This window comes from Eptatretus burgeri, chromosome 17 (genome assembly GCF_056783735.1).
Source record: "Eptatretus burgeri isolate ZD-2024b chromosome 17, Ebu_testis_v1, whole genome shotgun sequence".
Lineage (NCBI taxonomy): Eukaryota > Metazoa > Chordata > Myxini > Myxiniformes > Myxinidae > Eptatretus > Eptatretus burgeri.
In genome coordinates this window covers 52,309,782-52,329,947 of record NC_140977.1, presented here as the reverse complement: position 1 = coordinate 52,329,947, position 20,166 = coordinate 52,309,782, and the positions used below count along the sequence as shown (strand labels likewise).

The following is a 20,166-nucleotide window of genomic DNA, read 5'->3' as shown; positions in this document are numbered from 1 at the left end:
GGATTTTGTGTCCAACGAGCGGTTGCTGAGAGAGACTCGGATGAGATTTGTTACCTGCATAGTCCGTGAGCGTCAGCTGCGGCTGTATGGACATGTGGCTCGTTTTCCTGACGCTGATCCTGCTCACCAGATTCTCTCAGCGAGGGAGTCTCATGAGTGGAGGAGGCCAGTGGGCCGACCACGTGCCTCATGGTTGCAGCAGGTTGACCATCATCTCAAGGAGATGGGGATGGGCCTGGCATCTGCCTGGGGGATGGCCAGACGGAGGCCCCTGGAGTACCGGCGGAAAGTGGACGCAGCGACGCGCTGTTCTGGCACATGCTCCCATACCTGACCTGACCTGGGCAGGGGGTGAAAGGGAGGAGGAGGTTGTAGAAGTTTTTGGAGGAATAGAGGGGGGGCTTGTATTGGGGAGAAGGGAGTCAGTGGTGGGGGTGATATGGAGGGTTGGGGGTTCGTTTTGGGAAAGGGGGGCAGGAGGTGAAAGAGGAGGGGGTGGAGAAGTTTTTGGATGAATAGAGGGGGCTTGTATTGGGGAGAAGGGAGTCAGTGGTGGGGGTGATATGGAGGATTGGGGGTTAGTTTTGGGAAAGGGGGCAGGAGGTGAAAGAGAGGAGGGGGTGGAGAAGTTTTTGGATGAATAGAGGGGGGCTTGTATTGGGGAGAAGGGAGTCAGTGGTGGGGGTGATATGGAGGGTTGGGGGTTAGTTTTGGGAAAAGGGGGCAGGAGGTGAAAAAGAGGAGGGGTGGAGAAGTTTTTGGATGAATAGAGGGGCGCTTGTATTGGGGAGAAGGGAGTCAGTGGTGGGGTTGATATGGAGGGTTGGGGATCGTTTTGGGAAAGGGGGCAGGAGGTGAAAAAGAGGAGGGGTGGAGAAGTTTTTGGATGAATAGAGGGGGCTTGTATTGGGGAGAAGGGAGTCAGTGGTGGGGGTGATATGGAGGGTTGGGGGTTAGTTTTGGGAAAGGGGGCAGGAGGTGAAAGAGAGGAGGGGGTGGAGAAGTTTTTGGATGAATAGAGGGGGGCTTGTATTGGGGAGAAGGGAGTCAGTGGTGGGGGTGATATGGAGGGTTGGGGGTTAGTTTTGGGAAAGGGGGCAGGAGGTGAAAGAGAGGAGGGGTGGAGAAGTTTTTGGATGAATAGAGGGGGCTTGTATTGGGGAGAAGGGAGTCAGTGGTGGGGGTGATATGGAGGGTTGGGGGTTAGTTTTGGGAAAAGGGGGCAGGAGGTGAAAAAGAGGAGGGGTGGAGAAGTTTTTGGATGAATAGAGGGGGCTTGTATTGGGGAGAAGGGAGTCAGTGGTGGGGGTGATATGGAGGGTTGGGGGTTAGTTTTGGGAAAGGGGGGCAGGAGGTGAAAGAGAGGAGGGGGTGGAGAAGTTTTTGGATGAATAGAGGGGGCTTGTATTGGGGAGAAGAGAGTCAGTGGTGGGGGTGATATGGAGGGTTGGGGGTTAGTTTTGGGAAAGGGGGGCAGGAGGTGAAAGAGAGGAGGGGGTGGAGAAGTTTTTGGATGAATAGAGGGGGGCTTGTATTGGGGAGAAGGGAGTCAGTGGTGGGGGTGATATGGAGGGTTGGGGGTTAGTTTTGGGAAAAGGGGGCAGGAGGTGAAAAAGAGGAGGGGTGGAGAAGTTTTTGGATGAATAGAGGGGGGGCTTGTATTGGGGAGAAGGGAGTCAGTGGTGGGGGTGATATGGAGGGTTGGAAGGGAATGGGGTTGAGATGGTGGAGATTTGTTGAGTCTCAATCATCATGAGGAAATAGAGAATAACCTTGTTTTATTTACCACGAGTGTGTATACGTGTAAGTGTGTGTACGTGTTTGTGTGTACACGTGTGTGTGTGTACGTTTTTGTGTGTGTACATGTACAGGTACATGCTTGTGTGTGTACACATGTACAGGTACATGTTTGTGTGTACACGTGTACAGGTACATGTGTGTATGTGTTTGTGTGTGTGTGTACGTGTGTGTATGTATGTGTATATGTTTGTGTGTGTGTACGTGTTTGTGTGTGTGTACGTGTGTGTATGTATGCGTACATGTGTGTGTGTACGTGTGTGTATATGTGTACATGTGTGTATGTATGTGTACATGTGTTTGTGTGTGTGTATGTGTGTGTATGTATGTGTATATGTATGTGTTTGTGTGTGTGTACGTGTTTGTGTGTGTACGTGTGTGTATGTATGTGTGTGTGTGTGTGTGTGTGTGTGTGTGTACGTGTACGTGTGTGTGTACGTGTTTGTGTGTGTACGTGTGTGTGTACGTGTGTGTGTGTGTGTGTACGTGTTTGTGTGTGTGTATGTGTTTGTGTGTGTGTGTACGTGTGTGTGTGTACGTGTTGGTGTGTGTACGTGTGTGTGTACGTGTGTGTACGTATGTGTTTGTGTGTGTGTGTGTACGTGTGTATGTGTACGTGTTGGTGTGTGTGTGTTATCCACCTCTACCATGCAGTGTAATGTGTCGTCACCATTGTATATTTGAACTTTCTCTGTTTCTGTGTTTGATTGTTTTGTTTAAATGATGAACTAATAGTTATCAGATTCAAGTTGGTTAATGAAACAAAATGAATTTCCTGTTAGTCGAATCCCGGTCCATATCATTGTTTCGTGAATGGATCATGAAATAGACCCAAGTGGTCATCGTAATCGGTGGGTTTTTAGCAACTTTTTAATCAAACGGATTCACTGCCAGTCAGTCTTACAACAACTGAACCCCTGGCTCGGGATTTGAATCCCACATGCAGGACTCAGTGTGTGGTGTTCATTGTCTCTTAATGTCCTAATACATGTACACGTACAAAGTACACGTACACGGCAAGCAATCGCATTCAAAATGCATCTTCAGTGCAACATCTTCAAACTTGTTGATAGTTTTGTATGAACTCCGTCATCGACGTGTTCCGTCACTCCATACAGGGTGACTCCTTCCCAGAAACGATTGGTAACATGAATGGCCTACGATGGCTGAAGCTGAACCGCACAGGCCTGTGTTACCTGCCTGAGGAGCTGGCTTCACTTCACAGGCTGGTATGACTGTCACTCTTACACTTTCAAGACTCGTTCGTGTTGTCATTAATGATTAATGTAGCATCGGTGTTTGTGTAGGCCAGCGTCTGTCCTCATTAGCAGATAAATGAGAAAGGGGGTCAGGTTAATGGTTCTTGTGGGTGGGGGCAGCACATGTTTCTTGTTTTTGAGTGTGTGTGTGTGTGTGTGTGTGTGTGTGTGTGTGTGTGTGTGTGTGTGTGTGTGTGTGTGTGTGTGTGTGTGTGTGTGTGTGTGTGTGTGTGTGTGTGTGTGTGTGTGTGTGTGTGTGTGTGTGTGTGTGTGTGTGTTTCTCCAGGAATACCTTTCTTTAAGCCACAACAACCTGAGTAACCTGCACGGCGACCTGGGCAACCTGCCATGCCTACGAGTACATTCCTCTCTCAGCTCTGTCTGAAATGTCTCCTTATGAGCGCGAGTTAAATTTACTCTCGGCCGGGCTCGGTGTAAATGATATAATCAAAGGATCGAGTTTTGTTTCTGGAATTGCATTATCGAGGTTTATCCTCGCACCTGCTAAGCTTTGCGTCTGGCGCTTTGATGTCTCATGTCCGTTTCAGGCAATAGTTGCGCGAGATAACAACCTGAAGAGCACGAGCATTCCGAAGGACGTGTTCCACCTCGGTGAACTTTCCGTGTTGGTGAGGATGGGACAAGGCCTCACCACGACGGGGATCGCCGTGAAACGGTGTATTGCCAATTCGTAGATACTGTAGCATTTTCCGGCGAAAACCGTCAAACAGCAAATCGCCGTTATTTCACAATTTATATTTTGAACAATTTTGGGATGATTAATTCGCTGTCTGTTGCCTTGGAAACCCGAGTTATTCTTGTGAAGTCCACCTGTGCCTGCCTCTCTCTGCCAACGTCTTTTAAGGAAAATCTGTTTGTTGTTCTGTACCGACCTACGTGGGCCTGTCCAACAGGACGGTATAGAGGAAGCGCACTTACCTTTTGAAACTGTTCAATCCAGGTTTGTGTGCTGACCCGACTATAAACTGTCATCCTGGTGCCTTGCAGGCAGGTCGAAGCGTCGATGTGTGCGCCATACCTCGGATGGACATTAAGCCGGTTGTCTCGTCTGCCAGCATTAGTCGGACGTTGTTAGAAGGTCCCACATTCTCTCTCTCTCTCTCTCTCTCTCTCTATCTCTATCTCTATCTCTATCTCTATCTCTATCTCTATCTCTATCTCTATCTCTATCTCTATCTCTATCTCTATCTCTATCTCTATCTCTATCTCTATCTCTATCTCTATCTCTATCTCTATCTCTATCTCGTAAAAGTGGAGGCGAGTTATCGCTCCTATCCTGAAAGAAGTGGCAAATTTTTGCCCAAATTGCCATCGGGCGAACGTGAGGCCTGGTCAGTCGTCTCATGAAAGACTTGTGGCCAAAACATTTCCAGTCGACTCCACAAGGAGGTGCGAGAAATTGGGGCCATTTAAGAAGAAGTGGTGGTGGTGGTGGTGGTGGTGGTAGCAGTAGTAGTAAACAACACGCGGGCCTGCTAAATCTCAATGGCTTATTGTGTTGCAGTTGCGTGGTACCAACAACGGCGTGTTGTACTGTACCATTAAAAATCATAACTGGTGGCATAAACACCGTGCCACCTTACCCACATCATGATTAACGACGCGCGTCTCTAATTCGGAAGATTATTTCCCCATGGGGAAAGTCAGTATCCCATTTTGAGTCGCCATCTCCGATGACGATTAAGCTTCTCAGCGTTCTTGGTTATAATTAATCATTTCCTCTTCCAACGTCCTGTCGTCCCGTCGTAGGATTTGAGCTGCAATAACTTATCGGAGGTTCCCCGTGAGCTCGACAATGCACGCAACCTCCTCGTGCTCAATCTCAGCCAGAACAACATCACGACGCTGCACAGCCGACTCTTTGTCAACCTCACCGACCTGCTCTTCCTCGACCTCAGCCACAACCGCCTGGATATCCTGCCACCACAGATGCGTCGGCTATCTCACCTGCAAACACTCATCCTCAATGACAACCCACTGCTCCACGCGCAGCTCAGGTCATTTGTTTTGCTCACCTTTCATCGTTGCCCACATTTACTTATTCATTCCATCATTCGTTTGATTCGCATAATTATTCCAGTCCTTTTATATTTATTTAATTTACGTTCCTTCGTGTAAACTCGTCCCGTCGCTCATTTTTCTTTTTTTTTCCCCCCGTTCGTACACCCACTCGCAGTCGTGCCGTTGATTCGTCAAAACATTTCATTCCTTGTGATTCATTCAGACGATTCCTGCACATTTACTTATTCTTCATACACTGATGTCGACTGATGTCTTCGATAAGGATGTATCCTTCGTTCATTCATTATCATTTGAAGAATGTGTTGGCATCATAAAACCAGGAAGTGTGTTCCAAGAGATGGGGGCAGGGGGGGGGCAAGGAGGGGATAATTTACTGCTTTGAAGAGGTTACACCGAGGTGGTGTGTTGGATCTGGCAGAGTTAGCACCAGTCTCGTAGCAGAGGGAGTGTTGAGAATGGCTCGAGGAAGGAAGATAGAATTTTAAACATTTTCCACCAATCTGCATGCCGTGGCACGTCATAGTGAGGGACGTTGGTTCCGGCGATGTGGAACACCGGGGGAATTTGACCGTCATGCTTAACATGTCCCCCTGTCTGACCGTGCCATTATTACAGGCAGCTGCAAGCCATGCTGAACCTCCAGGTACTACACCTGAGGAACACTCAACGAACTGCAAACAACTTACCTGCCTCTCTTGAACCACTGCAGCAACTAGCAGGTTTGATTGTGGGGATTGCAAATGGAACTTTGAAACATTTATGTTTCTCCGCAATGGCCTACGTTTATAAGATTGCGTCGTTGCGTCGGCCCTTTATCCAGATGTGGATCTCTCCAACAATGAGCTGGTACGCGTCCCGGAGTGTCTGTACACCTTGTGTACTTTAAAACGGCTCAACCTCAGCGATAACCTCATCACCGAGCTCTCGCAGTGCGTGGACCACTGGACACGCATTGAAACCCTCAACCTCTCTCGCAACCGCCTCACCAGTCTCCCTGTGAGCAGCCGAGGCTTGCCTGCCTGTAACTCCAGGATGTGCTTCCTCTTCTTCCTCTTTTTTTTTTTTTTTTTTCCTCCAAGCCTGCTGCCCAGATGTTAAAATTTCTTTCTCTTGTGTTTTTATTCCCTTGTTAAATGCCTGTTGCAAGCGGGCTGACGACTGAAAGACTTGTTGTCCCTGCAGACTGCGATAAGCAAGCTAAGCCGGTTACGCAAGCTCTTTGTGAGCTCCAATCTCCTGGAGTTTGATGGGCTGCCTGCTGGGATGGGAAAACTCGGCGCCCTCGAACAGTTCATCTCTTCGGACAACCGGTTACAGCTCATCCCGGAGGGCCTCTGTCGGTAATGGTTTTGTTAAGGTTTCCATCGTCGAAGTGGAGAGTCAATCGGAGCTGTCAGTGGGAATTTTTATTTATTTATTTATTTCGTTTACAAAGTCGAGACTAATGGAAGAGCAAGGTGATGGAGGGTAGAAGGCAATGCACTCACGGCGGGGATCATAGGACAATGTAGACCCATCAAGAAGATGAACGAACATGAGAGACGGAGAAGAGGGAAGGAAATGTATCAACCACCTCTATATAGATGGGGAAGATGGATGAGGAGGGAAAAGATCACCAGTAAAGGATGTTGGATGATTTGAGTACTGACAACCTGAAGTCTTGGAGGGAAGAGTAGGATTTCACAGACTGAGGTCGAAGGGTCCCAAGTCTGAGGAAAGGGGAACAACGCGTTGATAGGGCAAAAAGGCTACAAACTAACAGTAGGGCAGTGTGATCACAGTTGGACAGCCAATTAGCTGTCTACCAATCGATGCTTAGTGATGGGAAATCGTAGAGGATGCAGTCGACGGTGCACGGTGCATCGATTAACATTTTGTTCAACATTGTCCGTGCCTGTATCCGATATCTTCGACTTTTCATTGACCGTATCGCAACGCTTTGTTGAAAACAGATTTGGTGAAGAAGGAACTTAAACCCGTTTTGACTTGCAGGTGTGGCAAGCTGAAGAAGCTTGTGCTCCGGAAGAACCGCCTTGTATCCCTACCAGAGAGTGTGCATCTCCTCCCAGAGTTAGAGGTTAGTGTGTGCCAAGTTAAACGTTCGTGAAAGTCTCGCACCTCAGTTGCATCCACACACGTGCTACCGACAGCTATGACCGGTTGAGAGAAACCACAGTAGCCGAGTGTTAACCGGGTGAAAAATGACTCCTGTTAACCAAGAGCCAACATTGCGACCCTTTTGTTCCACGTTTGCCGATTATACTTGTACAGTACAGTGATGTGATGTGATGTCGTTTGGGTGTTAGAACTTGCAGTGGAGATTGAGTAAATTACAAGGAAATGTTGTACAGGAGGAGGTCATTTGGCCCATCATGCCTGCGCCACGGCAATCCCAGATTTGATAAATCCATCGATACCCCTTCCCTTTCGTGTGCAGCCTCTTGGCTGCTACGCCGGTACTCATTTTGCCGACCTCGGAAGGATGACAGGCTGAGTCAACCCCCTGGTGTTAATTCAGTGGCCGACGGGGCTTAAACTCAGGACCCTAGGATCCCATGCCACCACCCTAACCGCAAAGCCGACACCAGGTAAAGCCACCGGTAAAATAGCTCTTTTATTTTTTTTAAATCGCTCTTTAGTGCCGAAGCCTCTGTCACTATGTCAATGGTAATATTGAGTGATCCCTGACCCCATTCCTTAGTGGGTGTAGAGAGGTGCTCTCTGCTCCCACCAAAAGTATCAAAAAAAAAAATCAAATTTTGATTTCTTCAAAATGCCAACAGGGTTAGAGCAGAACCGGGTAATGCCGAGTACCCCTGCTAGTATATGTACGTATAATAATAGAACATCAAATTGATTTAAAGTCATTACAGGCGGGAAAGAAAGTAAATTTTTATCCTTGCTCCACAGGTCCTGGATGTGCAAGATAACCCTGATTTGGTGATGCCTCCAAGACCTTGCGATCCATCAGCAGAATGGTACCACATCGACTTTTCTCTGCAGGAGCAGCTTCGACAAGCCGGGGCCTCTCCCGCCGTCATCGCTGCTGGTAGGATAATGATGGATGCTGGTCAAGGGGTTGTCCGTGTGGAGACATTTGAGAGCGATGTCAATACTGTGTCGAGCCCTCGGAATACTTGCCACTCCAACAATGTGACCTCGTAATGTACGCAGCACCTTGCGTACCGGGTTCACGGGACGCCGTCGCCAGGAAGCTGCGTCTGCGTCGACGTACCGATTCCGCCGGCGATGACCAGGCACGACAAGTACTAAAGGGAATGACCGATGTGGCACTGGAAAAGAGTCGTAAGATGGAGGTTAGTGGTTTTTGTCTTCAGGTTCGTATTGCTTTTTACACCTGTGGTGTTGATGCTTCAGACTTGGAGATCATGAACCCTTAAAGTTTTAAATCTTGGTTTATCGATTCACTGAGCAGTGGTTGGATTATAAATAATGCTTCGGTCGTCGGCCACATTTGTCGAATATCTCCTTCATACCATAAGCTCCAAGTCTTTTGTTCATTCATCTATGTTACAGGAAGTGGGCGATTTGGTTTACTCCACCGTGAAGGCCCGTCGCTGGGATGAAGGCTTGGAAAAGCCATCTCTCGATTACTCCGACTTATTCACTGCAGACGTGGGGACCCAGCCCGGAGTCTCAGCTTGGCTGATGGAAAATTTCTACCCGGTGCCCATCCCGCAAAAGGAGATTGGACGATTTTACGAAGCTGACTGTTACATCGTGCTGAAGGCACGTCGTTCGACTGGTTTGGTGTCGCTCTCTTTTCCATTTTTAATTCTGTTATCTTCTGACAATAACTGTTTTTCTGAACGTAATCTTCTTGTGGACACGGCTTAAGGTTGCAGGTAGCATCACTTGTTGGGGGTGCAGCTGTGCCGCTGATACAGTGCCCCTTGTAGTTGGAGCAGAAATTTGGAATCTGTTCGAAGTGCCGGCGATATCTCTCATAATCTTCGCGAACGACACCATGGGATCTTTAACGTCCACCAACGAATGCAGGCAGACGGGACGCCCGGTTTAGTGTCTATCCAAGGAACGGCACACATTGATGAAACGCCGGGATGACGGTTTATAGCTGGGTCGGGATTCAAACCAAAAATGGACAGTTCAGAGGCGAGTGTGTGTACCTCTCGGGCCGAGGCTATCCTGCCAGTTAGTTCCATTTATCTGAACTTTGTCAGATTCTGTTCGAAATTATTTTCTCGAAATTGTATCACCGGCTTGCAGACTCATGGCCCTGGAGATGGTGCTGGCACCGCATGGCGGATTTACTACTGGATCGGTGTTGAAGCAAGCTTGGACAAGAAAGCCTGCGCCGCCATCCATGCCGTCCATCTTCGCAATTTCCTGAGTGCTCGGTGTCGGACGTTGCGCGAGGAGATGGGGGAAGAGAGTGAGGAGTTTTGTGCGGTGAGCTTTGTACAATATATGAAGTGATTTATTTTTTCGTTTTTAGCTCGCCTGTTCGAATAACAGAGAGCTAGAGCGATACCCCCGGCATGAGCGTGAGCGTCAGCATCAGCGTCAGCGTGAGCGTGAAAATGTTAAAGTTTTTGGTGCAAGTTATTTTTTAGAAGCTTGCCATTCATTTAATATGTGTACTCGTATGCTGATATTTGGCAGGAGGTTCCTTTGGGGTATATTATTGACGTTATGAAGTTGAAATTTAAAAAAAATTTCAAATGTTTTAAATTTTTGACCCATTTTGAACTTAACTTTTTTGTAGCACATCAACGTTAGAGTTTTTGGTGCAAGTTATTTAGAAGCTTGCCATTCATTTAATATGTGTACTAGGATGCTGATATTTGGCATGGAGGTTCCTTTGGGGTATATGATTGATGCAGTGAAGTTGAAATTAACAAATTATTTTTAAAAAAAATTTAATTTCAACCTTAGATGGTGTCAAAGCCCCACCCAATGCTCGCCTGTTTATATTAGACACTTGCCATTCATTTAATATGTGTACTAGTTTACTGATTACAATATACTGTGACGTCCACGGGACTTGAACAGTCCCGCCAACGTAGAATGAGCCGAAACGATGGAGGCGGTTTATTTTTTATAACCCAAAGATGGCGGTTTTAATCGCTCAACAGCAAACGGGACGAGGAAGGTGGCACGAGTCGCTTTTCACTGAGTTAATAATGTTTATTTCTCTAACCAGAAATAATAATAAGACTTGGCAAGAGGAGGGATCCGGGGCGATTCGACAGGATGGTGGTGTGGGTTCGGGCGTGGGGAAAACACAAACAATTCCAATGGATATACACATCTCAAACCCTCTAAGGCGCCAGGTACACACACACACACACACACACACACACACACACACACACACACACACACACACACACACACACACACACACACACACACACACACACACACACACACACACACACACACAACGTAGCTGGTGGTCAGGCTTGCCCGTGGTGTCGACGCAACAGTCACTGGATTGGCGCCGGACGAGCTGGCGTTGCGCTCGTCAGGGGCAAGAGACACCGTGGTGCTGCTCTTGGTGGTGTCGACCTCCTGGTGTAGGCCCAAGTCTGCTCACAGCCGCCAGGGAGCCAGTTCTGGCGCCAAGATGCGAGCAGGAGAGGGAGGCAAGTCCGCCCGCCATTCGGTCCCGTACTCCGAGCCAGCAGAACTCCAGAGCCAACCGAGGTGAGGCACGAGGCACAGCAAGGCCACGAGACACGACGAATCGAGGAACGAACCAGCGCAACAAGAGAGCACGCTCCGAGACCAACAGCCTCGACCAGACGCTTTCTTTTTATGACTCTTCCTCCTCTTCTTTTCCCAAACAGAACCTTTTTATACTCGAGTCCTCGTCACTTCCAATCGAGCCCTTTTATTGGCCCTCTGCCGTCGCCTTCCGCCAATCGTAATCACGGGGCGGAGCCATCCGCAGCACTGTCCTGTTACGTCATGGCAAGCCTACAGGGAATACTAAAAGGGGATACGCATACACACTTACCCTAACCCGTCTCCCTATCTAATTACGTGACAATTATCATTTCCGCCTTAAGGAAATGGACATTTACTCGACAACTTATCACCACTGAATTGCTACTTATTACATCGAGATCCTGGTACAACTCGAACAGCTTGGCATACCTAATTAAATATCCTAATTACCCTTTGAATGCATACCCCCCCCCCCCCCTCAGACGTAACAATACAAATACATATATTGCTTTGAAATTATTTGAATCATACTTCACTGCAATGCTTTATAAAAAATATTATTAGACTAGTCTTTTAAAAACGATAAATGTATAAACAGGCGAGCATTGGGTGGCTTTGACACCAACTCTCTGGTTCTTTTTTGCATCGACACCAAGATCTATGCATGGGATTCAAACTTGCAACGGGGTCATTTTTCACCGGAGCACGCTGATTGGGCCGACCGGATGGCCGAAGGTATTTCACCCGAGTAGAAATCGGGGAAAACCATGATATTGGGTTTCGATCCTACCTTTTGACTGGAGGAAATCGTTCGGCTCTCCAGGTCAGCTCAATCGGTACACAACAGTGAAGATAACCCCGGCGTACGTCGTAACGAAATTCCCTCAAGGTGCATTTTTAGATATTCATAATCCTTTTATGCGCTCCCACTCCTATCCGGTTTTGGCTGTGGCCTAGCTGTTCAATGGAGATATCGTATACGTGGAGGGCGGAACACCCAGCGGGTTCTACACTGTAGAAGAGGTGGTATACCCAACAAGGTAGGTGGTGTTTTGCACGAGGCTTCTTCTTACCCACATTTGAACTTGTCATGTTTTGGTGTCCAAATGATTAAGCGATACTTGTTGAGTGGAATGTTACTTCCGATGTTTTCTATGCCATGCTTTTACGCTCAGGCTGTACCGCTGCTACGGCAAGAAAAACCTGCAGCTGGAGTCGGTTTCTCCGATTGCATCGTCCCTCGACCCACGGTAAATGAACAAAGCGTCTCACATGGCCGACATCTTAGCGTGTCACTGACTTTCCCTTTAAAAAAGCCACTTTGATAATTTCTTCTTTTTTGTTTATTTTGTCTTTGCTTCTTCTTTTGTGTGTTGTTACTCTTTTCTCTCAATATATCTCTTTATCTATAAAATGAGTCATTCGTCCGTCCGTGGTTGCGTGCGTCCGTGTGTCCCGGGTTCCACCCGTTGGTTGAACAGTTCGCCTGACCACCCACAATTTCTATACTACTGCCACCATTTTGGGGCTTACTGCGGTATGAAGTCAAAAACATCTTCGGAGCTGTCAAATTCACAATCGCCATTCCCTCCCTATAAGTTTTCCCTTCAGTGTAAAACGAACAAAGCGACAGTTGAAAAGGATTTTGAGATGATGGGCGTCATGGGCCTTGTGAAGATAGGCCTCAGCGATTGAGGCGGCATTCTGTTTATACACCGCCAAAATAACGATGTGGCATTCTGTTTATACACCGCCAAAATAACGATGTGGCATTCTGTTTATACACCGCCAAAATAACGATGTGGCATTCTGTTTATACACCGCCAAAATAACGATGTGGCATTCTGTTTATACACCGCCAAAATAACGATGTGGCATTCTCTCGAGCAGTGATCATATTACTGCGGAGGTTATGCAGGTCCTTGCTATTATTTCTAACCATTTTCTCTTAAAATTGTGAGTTGGACAGGCAGCCCTGATGGGTTTCTGTGAAGTCGTCGATGGCATGATAGAGCGAAAAGCATTAAATGGTCCGCTATTTTGATGTGGGAATTCCCGTTTGCTTCTGTGGCAAGGAGGGAGAGAATAAAGATGGAACAGATTTGAAAGGGGGAGGTTTAGAATTTGGTGGGGGGGGGGGGTTGTGGCAGGGGTGGTTGAGTTGGGGTGGGAAGGGGTTTGAAGGCTGGGATGGGGACTGATGCTTTATAGTTGGGAGAGAAGGGTGAGGACTCGGGGTTGGGTGTGTGTGTGTGTGTGTGTGTGTGTGTGTGTGTGTGTGTGTGTGTGTGTGTGTGTGGGGGGAGGGGGTTGGGGTTGCATTTGAGGGGTAGAGCAAAGATGGAACGGAGTTGGAATGGGGAGGTTGAGGCTTTGGGGGCTTGGACTTTTGGGTAGGTGGGGGAGGGTGTGGGCTTGAGGAGTTTCTGAATTATGAATTGCATGTGTAAGTTTACTCACAGCGAAAATGTAACTCTGTGCGTGCGTGTCAGTGTCACTGTCACTGTAGGGGGAGGAAGGGGGGGTGACGCAATCACCCTAAAGGTAATGTGCTAGTACCTATCAATTTTAATCTATCTATTTATATCTCTCCGTCTTTGCCTGATCAAATGATCTCCAGACACAACTTAGATGTTCTGGGTTTAGAGGGTTGAAACCTCAATGATCGACGGTGCCCAGCTAATGATCTGGATGCTCTTTGAATCAGGCACTCAATAAGTGGAACTAATTATTTAGATATTTATCTCTCTCTCTCTCTCTCTCACTCTCACTCTCACTCTCACTCTCTGACTCTCTCCCTCTCTCTCCCTCTCTCTCCCTCTCTCTCCCTCTCTCTGACTCTCTCTCTCTCACTCTCACTCTCACTCTGACTTTCTCTCTCGCTCTCTGACTTTCTCTCTCACTCTCTGACTCTCTCCCTCTCTCTGACTCTCTCCCTCTCTCTGACTCTCTCTCTCTCTCCCTCTCTCTGTCTCACTCCCTCTCACTCTCTCCCTCTCACTCTCTCCCACTCTCTCCCTCCCTCTCACTCTCTCCCACTCTCTCCCTCTCTCTCTCTCTCACTCTCTCTCCCCCTCTCTCTCTCACTCTCTCTGAATCTCTCTCACCCTCTCCCTCTCTCTCTCTCCCTCTCCCTCTCTCTCTCTCTCTCTCTCTCTCTCTCTCTCACTCTCTCTCCCCCTCTCTCTCTCACTCTCTCTGTCTCTCTCTCTCCCTCTCCCTCTCTCTCCCTCTCCCTCCCTCTCACTCTCTCCCACTCTCTCCCTCTCTCTCTCTCTCTCACTCTCTCTCCCCCTCTCTCTCTCACTCTCTCTGAATCTCTCTCACCCTCTCCCTCTCCCCCTCTCTCTCTCACTCTCTCTGAATCTCTCTCACCCTCTCCCTCTCCCTCTCTCTCTCTCTCTCTCTCACTCTCTCTCCCCCTCTCTCTCTCACTCTCTCTGACTCTCTCTCTCCCTCTCCCTCTCTCTCCCTCTCTCTGACTCTCTCTCTCTCTCTCCCTCTCTCTCATATGTGTTTCACTCTCCTGTGTCAATACCCACTTGTCTAGCTGAGGCTTGACATCACACTTCATTTCACTTTTGGAAAAGAAGACTGTCACCGACATCTGTGGAAGGCAATGAAACGGTACGGTACGTGATGTCACACAAGGTGTTTGTTGTTCGGCTTCCAGCTTCGTGTTTCTACTCGACAAGGGCCTGGTGATTTACGTGTGGAAGGGATCCCTCGCTCACCTTGCGATGAGGAACAAAGCACGGTAACCCTAATTGCCCCATCCTTAAAAGTAACTCATGAAACAAAGTGGTTCAGGAGTGAGGATTGCTTACTATCAAAGGTTGATTGAACTTTCTCCCCCTCCCCCACCCCCTCTGTTTCTCTCTCTCTCTATCTCTATCTCTATCTCTATCTCTATCTCTCTATCTCTCTATCTCTATCTCTATATATCTCTATATATCTCTATATATCTCTATATATCTCTATATATCTCTATATATCTCTATATATCTCTATATATCTCTATATATCTCTATATATCTCTATATATCTCTATATATCTCTATATATCTCTATATATCTCTATATATCTCTATATATCTCTATATATCTCTATATATCTCTATATATCTCTATATATATATATCTCTATATATATATATCTCTATATATATATATCTCTATATATATATATCTCTATATATCTATCTCTATATATCTATCTCTATATATCTATCTCTATATATCTATCTCTATATATCTATCTCTATATATCTATCTCTATATATCTATCTCTATATATCTATCTCTATCTCTATCTCTATCTCTATCCCTACCCCTTTCAGGCTCTTTGCAGAAAAGCTCAGTCGCCTGGAACGGAAATGTCGCACAGAGATTGTGGTCCTGACTCAGCTGCAAGAAGTCCCCGAGTTCTGGGAGCCGTTAGGTGGGCAACCTGCTGAGATTTCCTGCCATGTTTCAGCAGACTTTCAACCAACACCGCCACACCTCTACAAGGTTCACTCAACTAACCTTCCTGCTTGCAGTTGACTATAGCTCGGCATTTCTAAACATTCGTAAAAAATAAATTGATTACATATCATTCCAAGGTAACCTTCTCTGGCCTACCGCAGGCCTGTCTTGGCCAGGGATACCTGGAGCTACCACAGGTAAATTACCGCCTGCGAGTGGAGCACCCAGACAAGGCTGCTGTTGCGGAGATAGATCCAAGGCATCGCCTGGTAAGAATACATTTGTGTGGGTACCTCGACCTCACTCCACCGTCCCCCTCGTGGAATCCATCTTTCCTGACCTTTTTGAATGTCAAGATCCTGTAATGAAGGGTGGCTGTACAATTGGAAATATCTACATCGGGCAGGATGAGGCAATGAACTTTTAATGAGTATCATTGACGTGATTTTATCATGTCTGTCTCACTAGCAGACACTGAATTTGATCCGTCCCTTAGTCTTTAATCTTGAGCTGTATCAAAATGTTCCTGAAGGTCAGGATCTGGCGGTACACACATGCAAATTCTTCTTGATTACTGTCACCGCAGACCCAGTCCTTGCTGGACCCCGCACACGTGTACGTGCTGGACTGCTGGAGCGAACTCTTCGTTTGGTCCGGGCGCAAGTCGGCCCGGCTGGCACGCGCGGCCTCGCTCAAATTGGCACAGGAGCTGTGCCAGCTGTCACAACGCCCGTCCCACACTACCATCACTCGTTTCATGCAAGGCACAGAGTCGCAGGTGTGTCATCAAGGACAGTACTGGCAGTTTGAAGCATCCGATGTTGTCTTTCTTCTACTTGTCTTTTTTTCTCTCTCTCTCTCTCTCTCACGCTTTGTAAAGAGACCTTGAATCAATGTCAAACTTAATAGTTGAAATCTAACATGGGAAGGGAGGGGGGGGAGGTAGGAGGCATATTCATCGACACACTCGCGTCAAATGCTATTTTGTACTGTATTTGTTTTTTTTTCTTCTTCTTTTTAAGAGTGAGGCTTGTGGACCAGCAAGGTGGAGCTGACAGTGAAACAAACTTCAAGGGAATGCACAAGAGACTAGAATGGTACTCGGTAGAGCGCATACCTCCGTCAGCCTGAACAGTTTACGTTTTGTAGCCTACTGTTAGGCCGCATCTGCATCCGGACATGAACCAAAATCTAATCAGCTTGTTCTTGTCATCGACCCAACTCATCCACCAAGTTTTGTCATAATCCGTCCACGACTTTTTAGCTCGCCTGTTCGAAGAACAGAGAGCTATAGCGATACCCCCGGCGTGAGCGTCAGCGATGGCGTGAGCGTGAGCGTGAAAATGTTAAAGTTTTTGATGCAAATTATTTTTTCCTTTCTAATGTTTTTATCTACCACGCTATTTTTTATCATATATATATATATATATATATATATATATATATATATATATATATATATATATATATATATATATATATATATATATATATATATATATACACATCTCGGGGCGTATTATGTGATACCGGTTGGTCGTCCGTCCGTCCGTCCGTTCCTGTCCGCACTCTAACTCCCAAAGTTTTCAACTTTCACGTTTCATATTTGGTACATAGGTACAGACTGTGGAGGGCGACCAGGGTTGCGTCACGAAGGGCATCCGGCGTAAAACATGTGCCAAATCACTATGCGGATCATACGGATGATCCACTGTGGCGACCCCTAACGGGAGCAGCCGAAAGAAGAAGAAGAAGAAGGTACAGACTGTGGAGACGGTGTGTCGAGACATACGTTTGTCATCTAAAGTGGTTGCCATGGCAACTGGATGCCTGGTGTTGGCTTAATGGTTAGGGTGGTGGGCTTAGCATCAGAGTATCCTGAGTTCAAATCCCACTCGGCTGTTGAATTAATACCAGGTGGGGTTGACTCTGCCTGTCATCCTTCCGAGGTCGGCAAAATGAGTGCCAGCATGCTGGTATCCTGTGTCGGAGTGGCGACCCATCCAGGATTGTACCCAATAGCCAAGGAGACTGCTTCGGCAGCACCAACGCTCTGCACAGAGTATGGTCCCAGTGGATGGATGGATGGCAACTGGGATGCTGTTTTCCATCCGTTCTTGTCCGCACTCTAACTCCCAAAGTTTTCAACTTTCACGTTTCATATTTGGTACATAGGTACAGACTGTGGAGACGGTGTGTCGTGACATACATTCGTCATCTATGGTGGTTGCCATGGCAACCAGGATGCTGTTTTCCATGTAATAGCACAATTCTGTATATACCTTCTTGTTCGGGCGTATATTGTGCTCACTTGCGCTCTTGTTACTGATTACAATATACAAATACATATATTGCTTTAAAATTATACTTCACTGCAATGCTTTATAAAAAATATTAATTATTATTAGACTAGTCTTTAAAAAACGATAAATGTATAAACAGGCGAGCATTGGGTGGCTTTGACACCAACTCTCTGGTTGAGATATGTTGTATACCATTTTGGCCCCATCTCTTAATGGTGAAGAATCACTGATAAAATTATAATATCCAGATCTGCATCTTCACCAAAATAGAACCAGTTCTTCCTTGTCGCACACCCAACCTGTTCACCTCGTTTTGTCCAAATCAGTTCATAACTTTTTGAGAAATCCTGTTCACAAACAGACAGACGGGGATGAAAACATATCCTCCATCCAGCTTCGGTGGTGCAGGTAATGAGGAGAGGTCGGAAAGGAGAAAACACTGAAATTAGCAAGTAAGATGGTTGTGTTAGGAAAGGTTAATGGGGGTAATAAAGATCATGGGTCAGAATTGGGGATGACAGGTGACAGTGCGCTGCTTGGCGCTTGCTTGAAGTCTTGGAGGGAAGGGTGAAACAGAACAGCCTATGGAATGTAGTTTAAAGTCACAACCTCAATTAAATGCTCCAGGAAACGGCTACTTGCTTCAAATACCTGTTGGGACTTCTCAGTCCATGCCCATTTAACACAAACAACTTGTGAGAACTATGTATTGTATTTCCAAGATATCACCGCAACCTCATTTGTGACGAAACAAGGGTTTCAACCGACTAAGTGCTTGCTCGCGTCATGGCGTGAAATAAATTTTACTTTCCAACTTCCTCGAGTGAACTGACTCCATCATGGCTTTGCTGCATTTGCGAACCGGCTCTTCCAGGTGTTCAAGTCAAAGTTCCATCATTGGGATGACGTATTACGTGTTGACTACACGCGTACTGCTAAAGCGTTGTCCCAAGAACGAGAGTCCCCGCAGTGTACGGGTGATCGGCCAAAGCAGCCCGGCCCGCAGATGAAGGCCGATTTGACTGCGCTCTTCATGCCGCGCCAGGACATCATACCTCTATCTGAGGTTTGTGCACCGAGGCCTTTAAAAAAAAAAATTTAAACAATTGTATGAACCTAAATCTCTGTATTTGCACAACTTTTGAATTCCATAAAATCTATCATGGTTCAAAGCCTGTACCTTGAAACTTGCCCGGTAGGCCAAACAGGCGATTGAGGATTGGAACGAGGACCTGGATGGAATGGAGGGCTTTGTGCTGGAGGGGAAGCGTTTCACCCGCTTGCCAGAAACCGAGTTTGGACATTTCTACTCGCATGAGTGTTACGTATTCCTCTGCCGGTAAGTCTCCAAGGACAGTTTGTTGTGTAAACATGGTGGTTTACATTTGATGAGGATCTTTCAGGGACTTGACCTCATCACACCTCAAGGTATTGGGTTCCTGTGGAATCTCCAGCGGGCGAGGTTGAGGGCGATGGAGCAGGAGAGGACGTTGCAGATGGCGATGAGGGCTTGGAGGATGTACAGTGTATAGTCTACTTTTGGCAGGGTTCAGATGCTCCCAGTATGGGTTGGCTCACCTTCACCTTTAGTCTACAGAAGAAGTTCGAGAGCTTGTTCCCGGGCCGATTGGAGGTACCAACGCACATGCGTATCCAACATTGTTATAGCAGTTAAAAATTTTGTCTTTTAAACCGACACAATGAGTCCATCCTCTACTGTGCACACATACATCTCTTTCCATACGCTGCAGGTGGTGAAGATGCAGCAACAACAGGAGGCCCCTCGCTTCCTGTCCCATTTTCGACGACGCTTTTTGGTTCATCAGGGCAAACGTTTGGCACCAGGGACTTCGTCCGGAACAACCTCTGCTTTCTACCATATCCGGAGCAATAACAGCGCCATCTACACACGGTAACGAGCTCAACATGGCAGTGTTACCATTCCCAACTTTGAAGCCTAGACGTGGACCTTTCCTCTATTTGACATTCCACTTGGACTAGATCTTTGCTTGCAGCCGGCTGTACCTGTGTCCTAGTCCACCAACCGAGACACCATGGACTTGAGCCTTTTTCACCCCGTTTGCTCTACTTTTCTGTCCCTCTCTATCTGCCCATCTCTTCTTCCTTCCCTTCGCCTGCACTCTGCAGGTGTATCCAGATTAACGCTGATTCCAGCTTGCTCAACTCTGGCTTCTGTTACATCTTAAAGGTACTTCTAGCTCTTTTGCATTGCCTGCTTTGAGAGACTAACACCTGCACTTTCCTTCGACCCGTCTGTGTGTGCCCTGAGCTCAGCACGGTACTATTTGTGTCACGTATGATCGGCTTCACGCTTTTCCTCGTCCGATATATTTTTCTTTTCTTTTTTTAATGTGGCTCCAAAATTGCCAGTCCACGCTGACTTGCGGACATTTTAAAGTGCATGCAAATGTGGAAACATCCACAGGATGAAGGTCGACATGGAAGTTTGACTCCTGCTCATTTTGCTGCATTTGTGCATTTCCTGCTCATTTGCTGCACCTGCACACCACAACGAATGATTTGTTCCTTCCGCATTAATCCCAATGATTCATTTCTGTATG

The 20,166-nt window shown here is 47.0% G+C and overlaps 1 protein-coding gene across 3 annotated transcripts in view; it reads left to right on the top strand.

Moving 5' to 3' along the window:
- LOC147010102 (protein flightless-1 homolog) overlaps positions 1–20,166 on the top strand; it is a 32,694-nt gene that overhangs the window by 5,139 nt on the left and 7,389 nt on the right. The window contains exons 2-24 of one of the 3 annotated variants that reach the window (XM_085863389.1): positions 2,916–3,026; positions 3,343–3,414; positions 3,605–3,685; positions 4,827–5,074; positions 5,715–5,818; positions 5,920–6,095; positions 6,282–6,439; positions 7,092–7,176; positions 8,010–8,148; positions 8,274–8,416; positions 8,637–8,849; positions 9,348–9,530; positions 11,772–11,854; positions 11,990–12,064; positions 14,488–14,571; positions 15,155–15,326; positions 15,443–15,550; positions 15,868–16,059; positions 18,459–18,650; positions 18,784–18,923; positions 19,013–19,217; positions 19,336–19,496; positions 19,733–19,793. In XM_085863389.1, the coding sequence (XP_085719515.1) occupies positions 2,916–3,026; positions 3,343–3,414; positions 3,605–3,685; positions 4,827–5,074; positions 5,715–5,818; positions 5,920–6,095; positions 6,282–6,439; positions 7,092–7,176; positions 8,010–8,148; positions 8,274–8,416; positions 8,637–8,849; positions 9,348–9,530; positions 11,772–11,854; positions 11,990–12,064; positions 14,488–14,571; positions 15,155–15,326; positions 15,443–15,550; positions 15,868–16,059; positions 18,459–18,650; positions 18,784–18,923; positions 19,013–19,217; positions 19,336–19,496; positions 19,733–19,793 (3,186 nt within the window). The remainder of the gene's footprint in view (positions 1–2,915; positions 3,027–3,342; positions 3,415–3,604; positions 3,686–4,826; positions 5,075–5,714; positions 5,819–5,919; positions 6,096–6,281; positions 6,440–7,091; positions 7,177–8,009; positions 8,149–8,273; positions 8,417–8,636; positions 8,850–9,347; positions 9,531–11,771; positions 11,855–11,989; positions 12,065–14,487; positions 14,572–15,154; positions 15,327–15,442; positions 15,551–15,867; positions 16,060–18,458; positions 18,651–18,783; positions 18,924–19,012; positions 19,218–19,335; positions 19,497–19,732; positions 19,794–20,166) is intronic. The other 2 variants (XR_015053102.1, XM_085863390.1) reach the window with 2 other exon arrangements.